Source organism: Nothobranchius furzeri, chromosome 2, assembly GCF_043380555.1.
Source record: "Nothobranchius furzeri strain GRZ-AD chromosome 2, NfurGRZ-RIMD1, whole genome shotgun sequence".
NCBI classification, from domain to species: domain Eukaryota; kingdom Metazoa; phylum Chordata; class Actinopteri; order Cyprinodontiformes; family Nothobranchiidae; genus Nothobranchius; species Nothobranchius furzeri.
In genome coordinates, this window is record NC_091742.1 from 20,153,717 (window position 1) to 20,172,778 (window position 19,062).

At 40.6% G+C, this 19,062-nt stretch overlaps 1 protein-coding gene across 17 annotated transcripts in view; it reads right to left on the reverse strand.

Moving 5' to 3' along the window:
• Positions 1-19,062, reverse strand: part of LOC107378159 (neurexin-3b) — a 455,269-nt gene that overhangs the window by 306,635 nt on the left and 129,572 nt on the right. For all 17 annotated transcript variants that reach the window (XR_011516660.1, XR_011516662.1, XM_054748395.2 and 14 more), the window contains 2 exons: positions 12,781-13,219; positions 5,128-5,511 (listed from right to left, as the gene is read on the reverse strand). Coding sequence is in view for 15 of the 17 variants with exons in the window: in XM_054748395.2 (XP_054604370.2) it covers positions 5,128-5,511; positions 12,781-13,219 (823 nt within the window). In the remaining 2 variants the exon portion in view is untranslated. The remainder of the gene's footprint in view (positions 1-5,127; positions 5,512-12,780; positions 13,220-19,062) is intronic.

Consider the following 19,062-nt stretch of genomic DNA (forward strand, 5'->3'; position numbering starts at 1 on the left):
CAGGAGCCGGGTTGCATGTTGTGTTAGGTATGGTTTGATCTTTCGTATGTTATACAGCGCAAAGCGGCATGAACAAGCAACAGAGGCAACATGATCTTTAAAGGTCAGGTGTTCATCAATCACAACACCCAGATTTCGAAATACCTTTGAAGGAGCCAGAGATAGGAAGTCATTTTGGATTGAGATATTGTGCTGCATGGATGGGTTTGCTGGGATGACAAGTAGTTCAAATTAAGAGAGGTTGAGTTGGAGATGGTGGGATTTCATCCATTTTGATATGTCAGAGAGACAGTTTGATATACCTGCAGAGACAGTGTGGTCATCCAGTGGAAATGACAGATAGAGCTGGGTGTTGTCTGCATAGCAGTGGTAGGAGAAGCCATGTGATCAAATGATCTCACCCAGTAAGGTGGTGTATATGGCAAAGAGAAGAGGTCCTAGTACAGAGCCCTGGGGGACTCCTGTGGCAAGATGGTGCACGGTAGAGGATTGTCCAAGCCAAGATACACTGAATGATCGTCCTGTGAGGTATGATTCAAACCAGGCATGTGCTTTCTCTGTGATGCCCATGCTAGAGAGTGTGGACAAAAGGAAGCCATGGTTGACAGTGTCAAATGCAGCCGAAAAGTCGAGCAGGATAAGCACTGAGGATTTGGCAGTCGCTCTAGTTTCTTTTAAGGATTCCGTCACTGCTAACAGAGCAGTTTCAGTGGAGTGGCCCTTTTTGAACCAAGATTGGTAAGGGTCAAGCAGACAGTTTGGTGAGAGGTATTCTGTGATCTGATTGAAAGCCACCCTTTCAATGATTTTGGACAGAAAAGGGCGGAGAGAGATAGATCAGTAGTTCTCCGCATGATCTGGAGGAAGAGATGGGTTTTTTAGCAGCGGTTTAACCTGAGCATGCTTGAGAGAGGTGGGAAATGTACCGGATGTCAGTGAAGCATTGATCACATGTGTGACTGCTGCAGCTACTGTAGGAGCAATAACTTGGAGCAGCTAAGTCGGAATGGGGTCGAGTGGGCATGTAGTAGGGTGGCTGCACGTGAGAAGCTTGGACACACAGTTCTCAGTGAGAGGGGGAAAAGAGGAAAATTATGCAGTAGGACTTGAGATGGTTGGGCTAGAAAGAGTTTGTGGTAGCGAATGTTCAGGAGTGGCCAGTTGAGTAAACTGTGTGCTTATAGCTGCCACTTTGTCAGTGAAGAATGAGGCAAAGGTGTCAGCTGATATATTGTTGGTAGGAGGTGGAAACAGAAGGTTGAGCAGAGTTTTGAAGGTCTTTTGTTGAAAGAGGTGGGACACAATCTTATTTAAGTAAAAGCAGACGTAGAGGTGAGTCAGAGCTTAAAATCCCTCATCGCCTTGTCTGGGTTTTAGTTTTAGTTTCTACATCAAACTGCAGGATGGCAATTTTAGGTTAAAAATGGCAGTCTAAACACATATGCTACATTATATATTCAGAAAGTTGTACACATGAAATCATACCTGTTGTTCTTGTGAGACTACTGTCACATTGCTTTACTACCTGGCTGCCCTTCTGTGGAGGATTGACATATCAAACAACAAAGTAGGATGAGAGTGTTCCTCTCTGGGTTTTTCACAACAAAATGAAACGAACGCACAACTTAAGTTTGCGGCCATTTCCAGGTTAAGATTTTTCAGCCACATCCCTCTTGGTTCCTCATCTCCAGGAAGGCAGTAAAAGCTGCACCGACGCTGGCAGCCACACTAAAGTGCATGTTAAACATCGCTCTTATACCCACAAATTTTAATTTCTCGGGTTGTTTGTACAACCGTGAACAGCACATCCCGAGCCACATGGTTACATTTTTCAAGGGTAAATAATTTTTCAAATCCTCTTGAAATGTTCAAAGAAACTGCTACTAGCAACAAAAGCTCATCAAGAAAACCAATGGGTATGTGGCATCTCACCAGATGTTGCTTACATCATCGTTTCTCCATAAAGAAAGGGAAAAATAAGGTGGATACTGCAACGCTTAATCATATCTAAAAAAAGACACGGCCCAACCTTCGTTTGCAGCTCACATCAAAACCAAATCATTTAGAATGAAGTGCACCAGGCTTTCTTTCACCAGCTATAGTGAACATGGTGGTGAAAATACAGCCTGAGAAGTCTTCACTTTTGCAGCTAGCTGAAGCTGTGCTCAGGCTCTGCACCTTCTCTTGACGTGTGGTCACAAGATATGAGTGGTGACTGACAGAATGAGACTGCTGACACATGCGGCCTGAGGTGTGATTCTTCCACGGGGTTGGTGGCCTCACTCTAGTGCATGTGAGAAAGGGAGCACATGCAGCAAAGAGAGAAAGCTTCAGTATTGAACTGTGGTGCTTCTACAGAGGCTGCTTCAAGCCACAGAGCAGATGCCTCGGGTGGTGACTAATGTTTCAAGAGAAAAAGTGGAAGGTGCTGGGAAAGATGGGGGCAGATTAGTTAATAATAATTTCCTTATGCTTAATAAAACCCCAGCTGGATCAGCTTTTTCCAAAATTCTGAAAGAATTTCTGATCCAACTGAGCTATAAAGACATTTTGGTAAAGTGTGGGAAATAGTGTCCTGGACCATTTCAAGTGACATAACAATAGCTTGAACTAGGCTTGGGCAGTATCCAAATTTTAATACCGTCTAGCTTCCTCCACATTTTACCAGGGTGTTCGGTATTACCGGGACTAATTTTAAAATGATGACATAAGCCTCATGTGGAATTACTAAACTGTTTGTTTGGACCTTCACCGTTCAGAAACTGAATAACAAACACTGCTGAAAACCCGCTTTGATGGGCTTGTGGCACCAACATACGGTTACTTTGGTGTTAGTCCTGACAACTGGGGAAGGCTGACAGTTCATTCTTCACCAGAAAAGTGTTGTTGTCTCTTAATAGCCGGCTCCAGACAGAAAGGTGATTTTTCAGCTAAGATTGGCTCCTCTGCTGTGCCAGTGGAGCGTCATCTTTTGTTTGCACAAATTACCTGATCAGTGTTTACAGGCTCTCCTTTTAAGTTTGCTTCGAACCACAAATACTCCCAAACTGCAGAAGTCGTTTTTCTTTTAGATGATAAGTCAGCTGGTGCACGAGCTGCCACTTTCTACTGGCGCACCGTCACGTGATGACATTGCATTCATAAATTTTATGGAAAGTCTCCAAAAGTTGGTCAAAACATTTTTAACTATTTAAGTAAAACAGAAAATTCAACCACGCTTCTGTTTTTTTTTTTACAATAAATTACTTTTGTTTATCATTTTTATTAATATTTGCTTTTATTTTTTTAAACCTTGTTTCCTATGTGTGCTGTTTTTTTCGTGACCAGTTGTTTACAGTAATACCGTAATACTGCTCAAGCCTAGCTTGAGCCATCTGTTAGCACTCAGAATATGTTTGTGATGACATGACACCTCTTTTTAGTCTTTCAAATGGGCGGTTGTAGCTAAGGACACATAAATTACCACCTCTGCTGTCAAACATTGACCTTTTCATACTGATGTGGGTATTTTGAGCAATCTCTAAATTTGAAACGATTCCACTCTGTCTCCGTTGTATAGCAGGGATGTTTTTTACTGCAGAGTTTAAAGCTAAACATTCTAGTCCAGAGGGACATATTTAGCATTAGCAGCATCAGGACTATTCCCTCCACCTAACATGGGGAAGTTGAAACTCACAGCTGATCAGACGGATGTTTTGTTCTACATCAATAGAAGATGAAGTGCATCCCTGCCATCCTGTGGGTTACCAACCGGCGGCTACAGCGCTCATTGGAAACAGATGTATGACCAGTTGGAGACCAATGTGTGGGAGGAAGAGGAATAAGAAAGGAGAAGAATGATGTGAGGGTATGAAGAGGCAGGGTCATAAACATTTTTCTTTCTGTGGGTGGAAGACGAAGCACCCACCAAAACAAAGCTCATGTTGGTCAGATTTTTAGATCTAGTACAGTCATTTTTCATCTGAATCTTTCATAAAAAGGTTTAGTTTGCATGTTGATATTCTTCTTTGTTGGTAACTAAATATCCTTGGTCCTCCTATAGTTCCCATGATTGCTTATTACAACAATCACCTCTCCAGATGCTCATTATTCCACGTACAAGTGAGATCCTTGCAGGCCTCAAGTGTCTTCTAGTGCTCAAAGACCTCCCCTGAACTGAGCAAATCTCTGTAAAATTGTGGAAAAGCCAAGAACAATTTGAACAATACCCCGATTACATATTCTCCCACAGCTTGCGGTGGTCCCATCTCCTCTGTCTCATAAAAACTTTATGCAGCCAATCTCTTAAAACCGAGACGAGAAGAGCCCATTTCACCAGCTGGAAGTTCAATTTCTCTCCAGAAGATTCCCATGAAACCCAAACACATCTTCTTGGCGAAAGGGAAAATCTTATTAAATCTTTCAGCAACGCTTCCATAAATAATTTGAAGGACGTAACCTAAGTCACTTTTCTGGTTTTCCTAGATAAAAACAGCACCATCCACTTCTTTATGACAGATAAAGTTAGCTCACCAATGCTACACTCTTGTCATTTTCCAGCCATTTTTCTCCATCATATTAAAAACTTTCCCAAGACCATCGCACTCTTGAACGACTGCGCTGACAACCCCCTTCTTCACACTTTATTACTGCTTTCATTTTGTCTGATATTTTGCCCAATATGTATTCCACAAGTAACTGTTACACTATCTGCAGAAGTGCAAGTGCATCACCAATTTTCTGCATGGTTTACATTTCTCTGCACTTTCTATTTTGATTGATTTATTCTATTTTTACATATTTTCAAATATATTTTATCTTATTTCATACCTAATTCTATACTTGGACTCAGTTTGAGCAGCTTGGTCATAACAACCCCAACCCTAACCCTAACCCATGTGGTCCTTACTGTGTATTGGACAACTCAGAAATCAGAAAGTATTTATCAATTCAGTTTCAACATTGTCTTTTGCCAACTTTCACAAAACACAGATGGAGCACAGCACGACTGGAAAAAACACAAATAAAATCGCGTTCAGCTCATTAAAAACAATCCTTTTCACCAGTTAATCAATATGGCTTCTGGCAAATGCAACATGATTTCTGAAGATCTTCACTGAAAGAGAGAAAACTCAAAAGGCGACTCACCTCGTTCACAGGTGCTATGCCAGAAGCCAGACCCAGTACAATCACAGATGAATCGGTTCCAGCCTTCCTTGCACACCCCGTTGTTCTTGCAGGGGCTGCTGTCGCACTGTTTCCCTGTCGCCTTACTACATGAGGACTTGATGCCGGTCACATTCTGTGACTGAGCTATTTGTTTTATGTCGTTGCTGCGTCCATCAATGAACAGATCCCGAATGCAGCCCACGTAGCCGTAGTTAAGCATGGCGGTCCAGAGCTCAGTGGGGCGCACCAGATCCACCCGGCTGTCAGGCAGGCCACCCAAATAAAGGTCTCCTTCCAGGTCCAAGATCTCATTTTCCCCACTGGCTGTGAATGGTGTCCTGCGGCTGTTTACCGAGATGATGCCTGGAGGGAGTGAAAGTAATTATTACCAACTACCAATCACAATAATCTATCTATCTATCTATCTATCTATCTATCTATCTATCTATCTATCTATCTATCTATCTATCTATCTATCTATCTATCTATCATCTATCATCTATCTATCTATCATCTATCTATCTATCATCTATCTATCAATCTATCATCTATCTATCTATCTATCATCTATCTATCTATCTATCTATCTATCTATCTATCTATCTATCTATCTATCTATCTATCTATCTATCTATCTATCTATCTATCTATCTATCATCTATCCATCAATCTATCATCTATCTATCTATCTATCTATCTATCTATCTATCTATCTATCTATCTATCTATCTATCTATCTATCTATCTATCTATCTATCTATCTATCTATCTATCATCTATCAATCTATCATCTATCTATCTATCTATCTATCTATCTATCTATCTATCTATCTATCTATCTATCTATCTATCTATCTATCTATCTATCTATCTATCTATCTATCTATCTATCTATCTATCTATCATCTATCTATCTATCTATCTATCATCTATCTATCTATCTATCTATCTATCTATCATCTATCTATCTATCTATCTATCATCTATCTATCTATCTATCATCTATCTATCTATCTATCATCTATCAATCTATCTATCTATCAATCTATCTATCTCGCTATCTGTCTATCTATCTATCTGTCTATCTCTCTATCTGTCTATCTATCTCGCTATCTGTCTATCTATCTATCTCTCTATCTGTCTATCTATCTCTCTATCTCTCTATCTATCTATCTATCTATCTATCTATCTATCTATCTATCTATCTATCTATCTATCTATCTATCTGTCTGTCTGTCTATCTATCTATCTATCTATCTATCTATCTATCTATCTATCTATCTATCTATCTATCTATCTATCTATCTATCTATCTGTCTATCTATCTATCTATCTATCTGTCTATCTATCTATATATCTATCTATCTATCTATCTATCTATCTATCTATCTATCTATCTATCTATCTATCTATCTATCTATCTATCTATCTCGCTATCTGTCTATCTATCTATCTGTCTATCTATCTATCTCGCTATCTATCTCGCTATCTGTCTATCTATCTATCTCGCTATCTGTCTATCTATCTATCTCTCTATCTGTCTATCTATCTATCTCTCTATCTGTCTATCTAAATCTCTCTATCTGTCTATCTAAATCTCTCTATCTGTCTATATCTCTATTTCTACATCTATATCTATATCTATACCTATCTATCTATCTAGTTTTCATTTTGGAATGAGATATCTGAACCTACTGGACAACTCGGATGGCTGAGAAACTTGTACAGTAAACAAAACCTTCTAGTTTGTGGAAAAGCATGAGAATGAGATAGATACCAGTAAAAACTTCTATTTGCTAGAACTTTTAGGAATTTGACAGTCCCAATGTAAAGAAGGATGTAAAACTCGAGCGCCAAAAACAGCCCTAATGAAGCTCTAGTCACAAATGATGTGTTAGGGCCTTACATGGACAAGCACCATCTTACATTGGTGATCTTCTTAGTCCCTACACCCCCAGCAGGTCCCTGAGGTCCAGTGACCAAAGCCTACTGGTTGTGCAGCGCACCAGGCTAAAGACCAAAGGTGACAGATCATTTGCTGCTGTGGCCCCCAGACTCTGGAACTCTCTCCCCCTGAGCCTAAGATCAGTGGACTCAGTGGTCTCCTTCAAAAAGCAGCTGAAGACTCACTTGTTCAAGCTGGCTTTTGTATGACCTTCTTCACCACTCTCTCCCCACCTATTCCACCTTCCTCAGGATCCACTGATTTTCCTCTTTCCTAGTCACTCTCTCTCTTTCTTAGCATTTTTTAAATCACAATTGTCTATCTTTTGCTAGTTTTAAATATATATTTCAACCATTTTCTAAATTATTTTTTATATTTTTACATTTTTTTTGTTTTTGTGAAGCGCCTCGTGATTTTTATCTTGAGAGGCGCTATAGAAATGATATTTTCTTCTTCTTCTTCTACTTTGCCTCATGAAGCTAAAAATAAACTTTGCCACATTGTTGTGAGCTTAAAAATCCATGTAGGCACCTTTAATACTCCCATTAAAGCAAAAACCAGCTGTATCAGCTATCATGCTGAATGTACTTGTATCACATATCTTACATTAACTGCATCTCTTCTTCAGCCCTTACTGGAAGATATGGAGCACATGAAAATATCCCTTTTTCTTATAAAAAAACACTATATATGAGTTCTCACACATCATGTTACATTCACCTTGAAGCGAGTCTGAAAACCCAGCTAGAACTCTTTGTGGACGTAAAATTTAATTCACTCAAACTCTTATTAACATTTCTCTGGAGCCACAAGTGTGATTATGTCTGTTCTTAACCATCTTTCAGTATGGGATCCATTTATCTGTCTCATTCCTGCGTTTCACCATGAAAAATCCAACTTTCTGCTTTGCTATCGCACTTGGGGGCTGTGCCAGTGATTAATCAAAGCGGCGAGCTCTGACACGCGGCTAAATTGGTTGCTCTAACCTGATATATAACGCGGGCTGTAACGCCGACTAACACAGCCGTGTTCTCTGGAGGATCTCACCTAATGTAGAGATTGTATTGGGTTTGAAGCTTAAGGCGAGAGAAGTTTCAAACCCTTTTCACTAATATAATCTTCTTCTAATACTTTCTGTGTATTTGGTCATGTTTTGAGATCACAGGACCCAAAAATGGAAAGCAGAAGTGAAAAAGGACTCTGTCGCGATCTAGAGAAAAATGCTACTTCATTAAGGTGACAAATCACTGTTGAAATTATTATATTCAGGCCTTTTACATTCACGTATATTTGATTTGCAGAAAAAGCTTCTAATGGGCTGGAACCACTTTTCTGAGTCAAGGCCAATTTGACATAGTAGCATTTTAATATTTTATAAAAAAATAATATTAAGTTATTTTCTTACGGGTGCATCAGAATTATAAAACAGATGTCTGAACATATCCTGATGTCAGCTCAAACCGCAGTTTCCACAGCTCCCTAGTTGTGTGTTATTGCTGTCGGAAGGCAGACCTTTGTTGCTGACTGTAACTCCTTCATCCGGCACTCGCAGAGAACAGACGCTTCTGCTTTTGCTCCCTTATCTTTTTTTCCCAAGGCTCTTTGTCCTGTCTGCCTACAGAGCACATCTCTGCATTTCTTCTGGAAATCCCTATTTTTTGGAAATGGATTTAATTAATTGGTCATTCAACGCGATTGATAAGAGCTTTTCTACGATGAGAACTGAGGAGGGGGCTCCCAAAGGGACACACGTAGCGGGATATGCGCTCGATTCCTGGAAGGTCTGGAGGATCGTTTGCCTCTCTCAGTTGTCCATTGAGGATGTCGAAGACATGTGGATATTTGGCCTGATGATTACTGGATTTCTTCTGATTGGAGTGGGAGGATATCTGATTTTCTGGAAATTTGGGGAGACGGGAGCGATTGAAGTGCGACCTGCACCCAAGGAAAGCACCGCCCGTGCGGTGACCGCACAGACTGGGACATTACTCGAGGTGAATCGTAAGCTGGACAATGTCCTTGCTGCGTTACTGGTATTAGTGCGCAAAATGGATGTCATCTCGGAGAGGGTCACCGGACGGTGTGGGGATGATTAGTACCTAAATTGGCTTCACTGGAGGACTTGAATGGTCAATACAGTCTTCAAGGCAGAGAGGAAAATTATCTCTGCCTGACCCAAACAAAGTCTTGTTATCCAAATCTGACACCAAGGCAGCCTTGAGCTGCTAACAACAACCCCCACGGAGAAAGGAATGCAGACAAATGCTGTGAAAACCTGGGGAAACAGGACCCCCCCCCCCCCCCCCCCCCCTCCGCCTCCCTATCGGAGTCTCATGCTGTGAACTGTGATGTTCGTGCTTATATGGTTGAGGTTTTTTTTTTTGCATAGTAAAGCTACGCCCTGCCGGGAGTAACTCTGGTATGCCTTTTTTCCCTCCCCCAATTTATCCTCATGTAATTCCCTTTTCATCTTTTCGCGTTGTGAAGGACCACAGTCTCCAATTCTTGTCATGTGTCTTGCCCATGTATGTCTGATCTCTGAATTGTGTGTACTGAAACTCAATTTCATTTCTCTGTATGTCTTGCACATGTGGTAGAATTGACAATAAAACTGACTTTGACTTAGTCCTAACTCTGGGGTCAGTGTCACATTGTAGCTGAACAAATGTACAAACAGATAAATAGACTCAAATCAGTGAGGAGGTTTGATTTAAAGTATTTCAAATTTGATTTTGCGCAGAAGAACTGAAATAAATGTTGTGCATGAGGTGGCATTTGCAGCAATAAAAGCATTTAACCATCATTTATTAAACTGGACTCTTTGATCACTAAATGTTATGCTAATAAACTCTAACAAGTCCAGCTTTAAATCGTGTTCTGGCAAAACTTAAGGTCTATTATTACCCAAACAGATTACACCAAATATGTGCAGAGAAAAAGGCCGCCAATCGGCTTAACAACTGACAAACACTTTATATTGTATGGTCAGATTGTAATACACTGTACTCTTTTTTTTATTTTTTTATTATTAGACATGGCTTTAATATCTCAGAACAGCTGATTTGGCCTTTCACATCAGATAGTATAAGGTATTTTATTATTATTGTTAGAACATTTATTGTTTTCATGGCAATGTTAAAAAAATGCCACAACATTTTAACATAACAATGACACTTTCCAAGACAATAGAACAGGAGTGAGATGAAGAAAAAATCTTATGTGATCTCCCACCCCTTCCTACTTCAATGTTGCTACAACCTTAGCAGCCTGACCAACGCCCGAGCACAATTAAATCTCAGTTGAATTATGATCACACTGTAAAAAATAGCTGTATATTTAACAGTGATAAACCATGACAGGATTTTTTTTTAATTGTCAAATTTATGTGAAGTTGCTGTAAATAAATTAAATGGTGAAAACAACCATTTCATTATCATGAGGAAAACTGTTTGAATGTAGTTTTTAGTGGGAAAAAAATGTTGGTTTTAGTGGCACAAATTGTATTTTATAGATTATTTTCATGTTCATTTTACAGCAAAACAATGTTTTTTTTCTTCAAGTAAAACCATTTTCTTCTATTCTGCACCATTTTTAACCATACAACAACTATAAAAGTACCTTTTAATTGTAAAAGAAAAAAGTTTTGCCTGTTATTTTAAGGTACCAGTCTGGCAACCCCAACTTAAAGTGTGATACTTTATTTATGTAAAATTAAAATAAATTTATGTTTTTTTTTGTTTGTTTTGTTTTTTATAGTGCAGCATTCTCATATAAATCTTTCGGAACCATTGTTCTAACTTATTTGGTTTGTGTAATTATTTTTTACTTATTACTTAATTTTTTTTACTGTTTGTTAGTAGGCTAGGGAGCCAAAGTCACGCCCATCTACTTCCGGATCATGGGTCGCCAGAAGAACGAACAAATGAATGCAAGTCAATAGGGCTAAAAACGCTATTTTCTAATTCCACTTGTTACGTGCCATGGATTTCACATATGATGTCCGTGAATTTTAAAGACACATTTTGATACCAAGAACGAGCTTATTTTTGAACAGGGGGAAATGCTATTTTAGGTGTTGTGTGAAAATAAGTCCAGGACTACAAATGCCCTTCATGAAAGTGACATCATAAACGAGACACGGAGAAAACTGAGGGAAAAGTGATGTAAGTTCTGCAAACTTCCTACAGGAGGAAAAAAACACCATAAATCTGGTCATTTGGTAAGTAACAACTACGTTAGGGGAGAGGAGATTATGTGGTGACATCACATATACGGCGTGCCGATTTCTGGTGTGTAGTCATGCTAATGACCAACTTTTAGAAGCTGATTAATCTTAAAGTACGTGATTGGCGTGGTCGAAACACCCATCATTGCTTTTAATTTAAATTACAGTACAACATATGTACGATCCAGGGTCTAAGGCATAACAGATTAGAAAATAGCATTTTTAGCCCCGTTGATTTGCATTCATTTTTTTGTTCTTCCGGGGACCTATGAGCCGACCGGAAAGGGAGGACACTTAGGCTCCCTATACAGTGTGGTGTAAGTAAGTAAGTAAAAGTTTATTTATATAGCGCCTTTCACAGATATAAATCACAAAGCGCTGTACAACATGAGTAAGATCAGGGCAAATACCTCTAACTAATAAAAACAATAGCAGTGATAAAGTAGAAAATAAAATCATGAGTATAAACAAAGTGAAGGTGTGAACAAGAACAAAGCCATCTTTTTGAAACATTTAGGGAGGGAACGCCTGGATGAAAAGGTGAGTTTTTAGATGATTTTTAAAGACCTCTACAGTGTTAGAGAGACAGAGATTTGAAGGTAGACTTTTCCAAAGTCTGGGTACAAAAGTCTGAAAGGCACTGTCCCCTTTGTTTTTTAGTCTGGTTCGAGGAACAGCCAGGAGGTTTTCAGATGTGGCTCTAAGGTTCCGAGAGGTGGTGTGTGGGGATAAAAGCTCAGATAGGTAGCTTGGAGCCTGGTTATTAAGAGCTCTATAGGTCAGGACTAAAACTTTAAACTGAATTCTATATTCTACCGGGAGCCAGTGGAGGGACTGTAAAACTGGGGTGATGTGAGCTCATCTGCTGGATTTGGTTAGGAGTCTGGCTGCTGCATTTTGGATGGCTTGAAGGCGTGAGAGGGAGGTTTTGCTGAGACCAGTAAAAAGAGCGTTACAGTAGTCTAAGCATGATGACAAAAAGGCATGGATGATTTTTTCCAGATCTGCAGTAGAAACCAGTTTACGGACTTTTGAAATGTTTCTCAGTTGGAAGAAACAAGAGCGGGAGATGGTTTTGACGTGTAAGCCTAAACTTAAGGCTGGATCGAAAATAACTCCTAGGTTTCTAATGTTGGCCTTGGCTGATGGGCAAAAAGAGGCAATTTCTTGCTCGATTTTTGGCTGAAGTTCCGGGGGTGAAGCGATCAGGGTCTCTGTCTTGTTAGCATTGAGGACAAAAAAGTTGCTGGACAGCCAGTTACTGATCTGGGTCAGGCAGAGTACAAGTGTGGCCAGCCCAAGTGTGTCAGGCCAAAGGCAGCGTGTCTTTAATTAGGCCAGGTGTTTTCTTTACTGATTGACTCTACTTGTATTCTTTGTGTTCCTGAGTTTGTGTGAAAGAAAAATAAATCATAAATAAACCAACAAATAAAGTCATGAATCTTCTTTCCATTTGTCTTACCGGAGCGACCGTCCCTCTGGATGTCCACGTGGTGCCAGGCGCCATCGTTGACTTTAGCCTGGGTAGCCTTGACTTTAATAGTGCCTGATCCCATGTCTAAAAGCAGGTACAGCCCTCCATCCAGCAACTCCACTGCAAAGAAGTCCACCTTGTTGTTTTTCTGGCCTTTTGCATCCCGGCGGTCCTGAGGCTTACCGTGGGTATAGAGAATCAGCCCATTGGGTTCAGAGGTTCGGAAGTCAAAGGAGATTGAGCCAACGCGTTTGGTATTCCACTTTGGCATGGCAAGGTAGGAGTCAGGGTTCTCAAAGTTGATGGGGTCAAGCGTGGGAACATTTTCGCACTTAAAAACCACATCACCATGGAGTTTCATCTTAGGGTCAACAATTCGGGCCAGGCGAGAGAGCTCCAGCCGGATGTCATTGTTCTTATATACCACCTGGAAGAGATACAAAACAGGGTGAAAATCTTCATCAACCTCAAGCTTGTGTTAGATCATTCCTCAATGCAGTCAAGAGTGAAAATATAATATTTCTACATAAAGTAATTGCAGTCCATTACGAACTGTGGTGTTATGGGATCGTGCTCCAGTATTATTACACACTGCAGATGCAAGGACAGTTGGATCAATAAAACTAATATCGTTGAAGAATTGTTTGTCTCAGTGATTTTCTATTTCAGCTTCAATTTATTCAGGCTGAAAAAGAGATTGTAAACAAATGCAGGAGTGTGTTTTGGTTCGATTGAACAGCTAATGCTGGAGTGAAGCATGAGAAGTGATGACTAAATTATTGGTGAGTCATTCTCTGTAATGTTCGAAAAAATTCTAGTCTTTGTGAATTATGAGCAAAAGCCTGTAGAAAAATCTGTGACCCCAAGGGAACATTCCTAATACCATATCTATTCACACCAACCCCATAATCCATCAAAGTAGAGATCAGCATTACAATAGTCAAATACAATAAAATACCTCAGAAAATGAGAGCAAAGAAGGATCAATTCAAATCCACTCATGCAGAAAATTAATGTTTTTCTTCTGTTTACTTTTTTTTTTCCCTGAGTAAGAAATCAGGTGGTGTTTAAGGTATTGTGTGCAATGGAGGCAGCAACTCTGATAGTAGGGGAACAGCTGTCAGCAAACAGATTTTACTGCAGTGAAATTACGGATAATCCAAGATTTGACAGGAAATCAACATAGGTGACCTGAGCTCTGAAGGGAACCGGCGATAAGCAGAAAAGTGAATCACAGAAACACCAGGGATAAAAAAAGAACGGTAAAACACGGCACAGAAAACAAATTTTCAAAGACTAAGATAAGTTTTTCATTCATTTGCAAATTGCTTGCTCTTCTCAACTGGTGACTGGAGGCACAGACGAAATTTTAATTTGAAGGTGGTAAAACTGAATATTACATCACAATTGACACTTCTTTAAATTGTACAATGGTGTTACTCTTTTGTAGCGACACCTTCTGTCTGTCGAAGGTTGGAACAGCAACCTAAAGTGTTGATATACACAACATCTCAGCACAAACTCACTTGATATCACAATATTTCATTCAACCAATAAGCACTTTGACACCAATGTCAAACTGAGTGAGTTTGATGCTGTTTTTGTTTTATAGAGTTGGTTTGACTCCAAAGGTTAATAGATGTACAGGAAATCATTATTTTTGGAAGATTTCTTTCAAATCGGTCAAGTGGTTCATGAAATATTTAGCTGGTAGACTGAGTTGAAACCAACGTCCAGCAATCCACCAACGTTTAAGTAGAGATCTTGTTTAATAACTGGTACCGGAAGTGTAAACTGTGGATGACTCTCAACATTTAAAGTGGCCATATCATGAAAAATCCACTTTTTGGAGTTTTTTTTACATGTGATATTATATGCTCATGAAAAATACCCCCAAACATGGTTTTGGCTACATAAATTCATTTTTCAGTCTCAGGTGCAATTTTTTCAGATTCTGAGCTGAAACCTGCAAAAACAGCAGGCCCTGCTCCTCGCGCTGAAGCTAATTTCAGACCTGCAACCCACCTCCCCTGGAAGCAGGTCACTAACTGCCACTTTCTCAGAGTTGGGTGCATAGAGCGGTTGATTTCATGCTGCAGTTGAGTGTGACCTTCATGTCACAGATGACTCTTAATCCTCCACTAGGACCAGAGTAGGTATTCTGACAAACAACTTCTGCTTTGGAGACAAAACACGTCTGTAAAAACCAAGCATCCTGTACACAAGCATGTGTAAGAATAGTCCAATGTTTTCCTCTTAGCCATTCTTAGGTGTGTTTTGGGTCGTTGTCCTGTTGCAAGACCCAAGACCTCTGACTGAGACCATACTTTCTGACACTGGTCAGCTCTAGAACCCCTTGACAGTATTGAGGTTTCATTGTACCCTGCACAGATTCACAAAAATTTAGATGCAGAAACATGTTTTATTTTTGATAACTTGTTGCCGTAGCCTTGCAACTCAAGTTCTAACCACTATTAGTGATTTTTCCAGAAACACTGATGGGTTTTCATGCACATTCTTGTTGAGTATACCGTTTCGTACTGGAACTCTCAGACCTCTCACGGGCAACAGAAGAGAATGAATATTACATGAAAAGAAAAAAGGAGCAGCTTTAATGCTCCTCATTTGCCATGGAGAACTTTAGCAGCACAGTGATGGTCACTGCACAATTCTTAGATGTTAATCCCTCAAACTGGTTCAGAGGCTGTCTGTGTCTATGAGTCATGTGAGGCAGAATCGTAACATGGAAGGAATAATTAGGCACAGCAGTTCCCGTACAACTCAAAGCTTCTCACAGATAATATACTCCCATAACCTTGAGCTTCACTGAGTTGAAAGTCTTTACAAACGCTTGCAGGCATTGCAGTGTTTCTTTGATACGTACTAATAAACTATCTCATTTCTGTTTTGGGATTATGATTTTATCTGTCCCGCTAGAGGCCGATCAATAAGGCAATAGAAATGATGTTATAAAGGAGGAAGCAACTACCTCAACTCTATATGTACCTCATCTTTTCTTTTGTTATGGCTTTGCTTTGCTATCCTCTAGCCAATCAGCAGCCTTATGGGGCCCATTCATAATGTGCACACAGGAGACCAAAATGACTCCATAAACTTGGATTCAGCATTTCTCCTCTAGGCCGGGGTATTGATTAGGCCCTCTGTAAGACTACGAGGCGACGTGAAAGGAAGGGCAGGTGGGTGGAAACATTGCACACACATACACACATCACTTCTATCCTAATCTATTTCAGATCAGCGCCGTGTCCCTTTAGCCCTGGCTGCAGCAGCTGCCAGCTGAAGATTTAGCCACGGTGCTAATGATGGAACTGGGTAATTGCACTAAAGACACACACTCAGAAGGTTCCTGTGATGCTCACACACACTGGCACAAACGTGCCAATGGCCTTAGTTGCATGTGCACACATTAAACATGCAGGATGTTTCATAAATCTCTGAAAAATTCAGACTCAGTGCGAGGATTTTTCTGTGATTTGGGTGAAGTGAACCTTTATTGTGACAAAATAAAGGCATCTGAGCTTAGCTTGTCCAGACAGGCAGCTTCAGTCGGGCCTCATGATGCACTATTCACTGCGACATGTTCAGTGCCCCCCCCCCTCAAACACACACACAGTGAGGTGTCCCATTCAATCTGTCACATTAACTTGCCCATGAACTCACTGCAAATGCTGCTGAGACTGCTTCTCCTGCTCAAAACAAAACCTCTTGTAGTTCCAACCTCCCATATCCTCTAGGGTGACTCCTGCAGTGGTGGTTTATCTCTCACTTCGCTTTGTTTCAATCTGTTTATTTGTAAACGTGAAGGTAAAAAAAAAAAGTCTTTTTACATTTAATTTACATATTCTGCTGAGTCACCTTTGATATACAAAATATAAAAACTTTAGTTTCTGATGCTTTTACAAGATTTGACACAGCTTTTGCCCGTGTGTTAGCTCACAAAACACTGGAAACTCATGAAGTCTTGTTGGATGTACATCTACCGCTTCTGAAGCCAACCCAATTAAAGATGGCTACTACGGCTTTTCGAATTTGGTGTCACAGTTGCTGAGTTCACCTAGAAATCGAGACCAACCATTGCAGTTGCTCTGCAGGTCGGTCTAGGCACACTCCATTGTAGCCTCAGCAGGTGATCAGTTGTATGTCTTTCCAAAAACAACACTCTACGTTTGTTGGGCAGACTTCCATTAGAACAACTACAAAGATGGCGAACTGTAGAACAAGCTTGTTGGTGCACAATCCTCACAAATTGATCAATCAGGTTTTCCACTGAGCTTTGCTTTCTGGCTTTGATTCCTGTTCACCACATTACTGCAGATGCTCCCGATCAGCCTGTCGATCTTCCTCTCCCTTCTTCTATCTTTCATGAACAAGACCCCCAACTTGAGGTATGACGTTTCCCCCAACCTGAAGCCTCTCTTTTCCAGTCAAGAACCACGAGCTTGGATTGAGAACATTTCATTAAAGAAAAAAACAGAGTGCAAGACTTCACAGCCTGCAATGTTACAGATACCTGGGTTGAGGCCTGTGCATCACCACGTGATGGCGGGATATTTTCCGTGATGCTCAAGGCTCGGAGGGACTATTAACATGGGATTGTCAGCCAGGGGTTAGGGTCCTATTTGCCAGATAGGCAATTTGGTGTTCATATTGAGAACTTTTCCTCTCCATCTACTCCACTTCACTGGGGTGTACCTCAGGGTTCGATTCTGAGGCCACTCCTGTTCTCGATTTACTTATTGCCATTGGGGATGATTTTAGCAAACCTTGGAATAAGTTATCACCTTTAGGCTGACGACTGCCAGATTTATTTAGCTTTAAGTAAACCTGACTCAACTCGCCTTCTCATCAACTGTATTACTGCAGTTAAAGGCTGGCTGTCGGAGAACTTCCTTTGCCTTAACAAAACAAGACTGACACCATTCTTTTTAATTCAATCAATCCAAAGCATGCACCTGGTGACTTCCCTCTACCGTTTTTAAATTTGAAATCTTGCATAACTAGTCTGGGAGTGAAACTTGACTCTGAACTGTCAATGAGTTCACAAATTAACACTAAAGTCAGTTCTTGTTTTTTTCAATTATGTCGCATCTCACGTTTAAAGTAAATAGTCAAACAACCACAGCTGGAGTCTGTTGTTCACGCCTTTGTCACCTCATGTTTGGACTATGTCAACTCAGTACTTATTGGTGTCACTGTCACAGCAATTGTGTGTCTTCAGGGAGTACAGAATGCGGCGGCTAGATTCCTGACAAACACTTCTAGATGCTTTCACATTTCACCTGCCCTTGCACTCTTGCACTGGCTGCCTGTTAAATATCGTATCCAGTTTAAGGTTTTAACCTTTGTTTACAATACCCTGAATGGTTAAGCCCCTGCTTATCTGTCAGAACTGCTTAAGCCTTAAGCTCCACCCAGAAACCTGAGATCGGCAGATCACTTGCCTTTGTGAATCCCAAAAATGAGGTATAAATCTTGTGGGGAGCGGGCCTTTACTAGCCCAGTGAACTAGACCAAATTCTTGCTTTGCAAAGAATGGTCTAGGCATGCTCCATTGGAACCTCAGCAGCTCCTACCAGGACTCTGGCTAGCCAATCACAACTCTCTAGAGGGGTTTCAAACACATAAAGAGCTGTGATTGGTCCATAATGGTGGGACAATCATAGTGCTCTATCTGCTTAGTGAACAAATCACAGAGCTTTATCCGCTTTGTGGGCCAATCAGGGCACTCTATATGCCTGGTGGGTGGGATGATGCAACAGAGTGAAACAAGAGTATGTCACATTCATTGTCCAGTGGAATGCGGAGATCATTTGAAAGACAACGGTAGAACCCGCCCCACAACCGAGAGCCGTCAATGGAGCATGGCCAGACTAATAATACATTTATTTAGTCTGGCTTGCCAGGCTAGGCCTTTACATTCGCTGCCCCTAAACTTTGGAATGCTCTCCCCCTTTGTGTTCGAAAGGCCCCAGAACTGGGTCGATTCAAGTCTGTACTGAAGGCCTCCTTCTATCATTTAGGTTTTGATCAATGACCAAGGTTTTATTGTTTTTATGTTTTTATTGTGACTCTGTTTTTTTACTCTAGTATTGTCACGGTCAGACCTAGTGACGATCAGCCGGATCCAATAACAGCCAAACACAGAGAAAGTTTTAAAGAGTTTATTTAAGGACTTGTCAAAGCGATCAGGACCAGCTGGAATCAGTTCCGGGTGGCGTGGCCTGGGAGACAGAAAACAGTCAGCGAGGG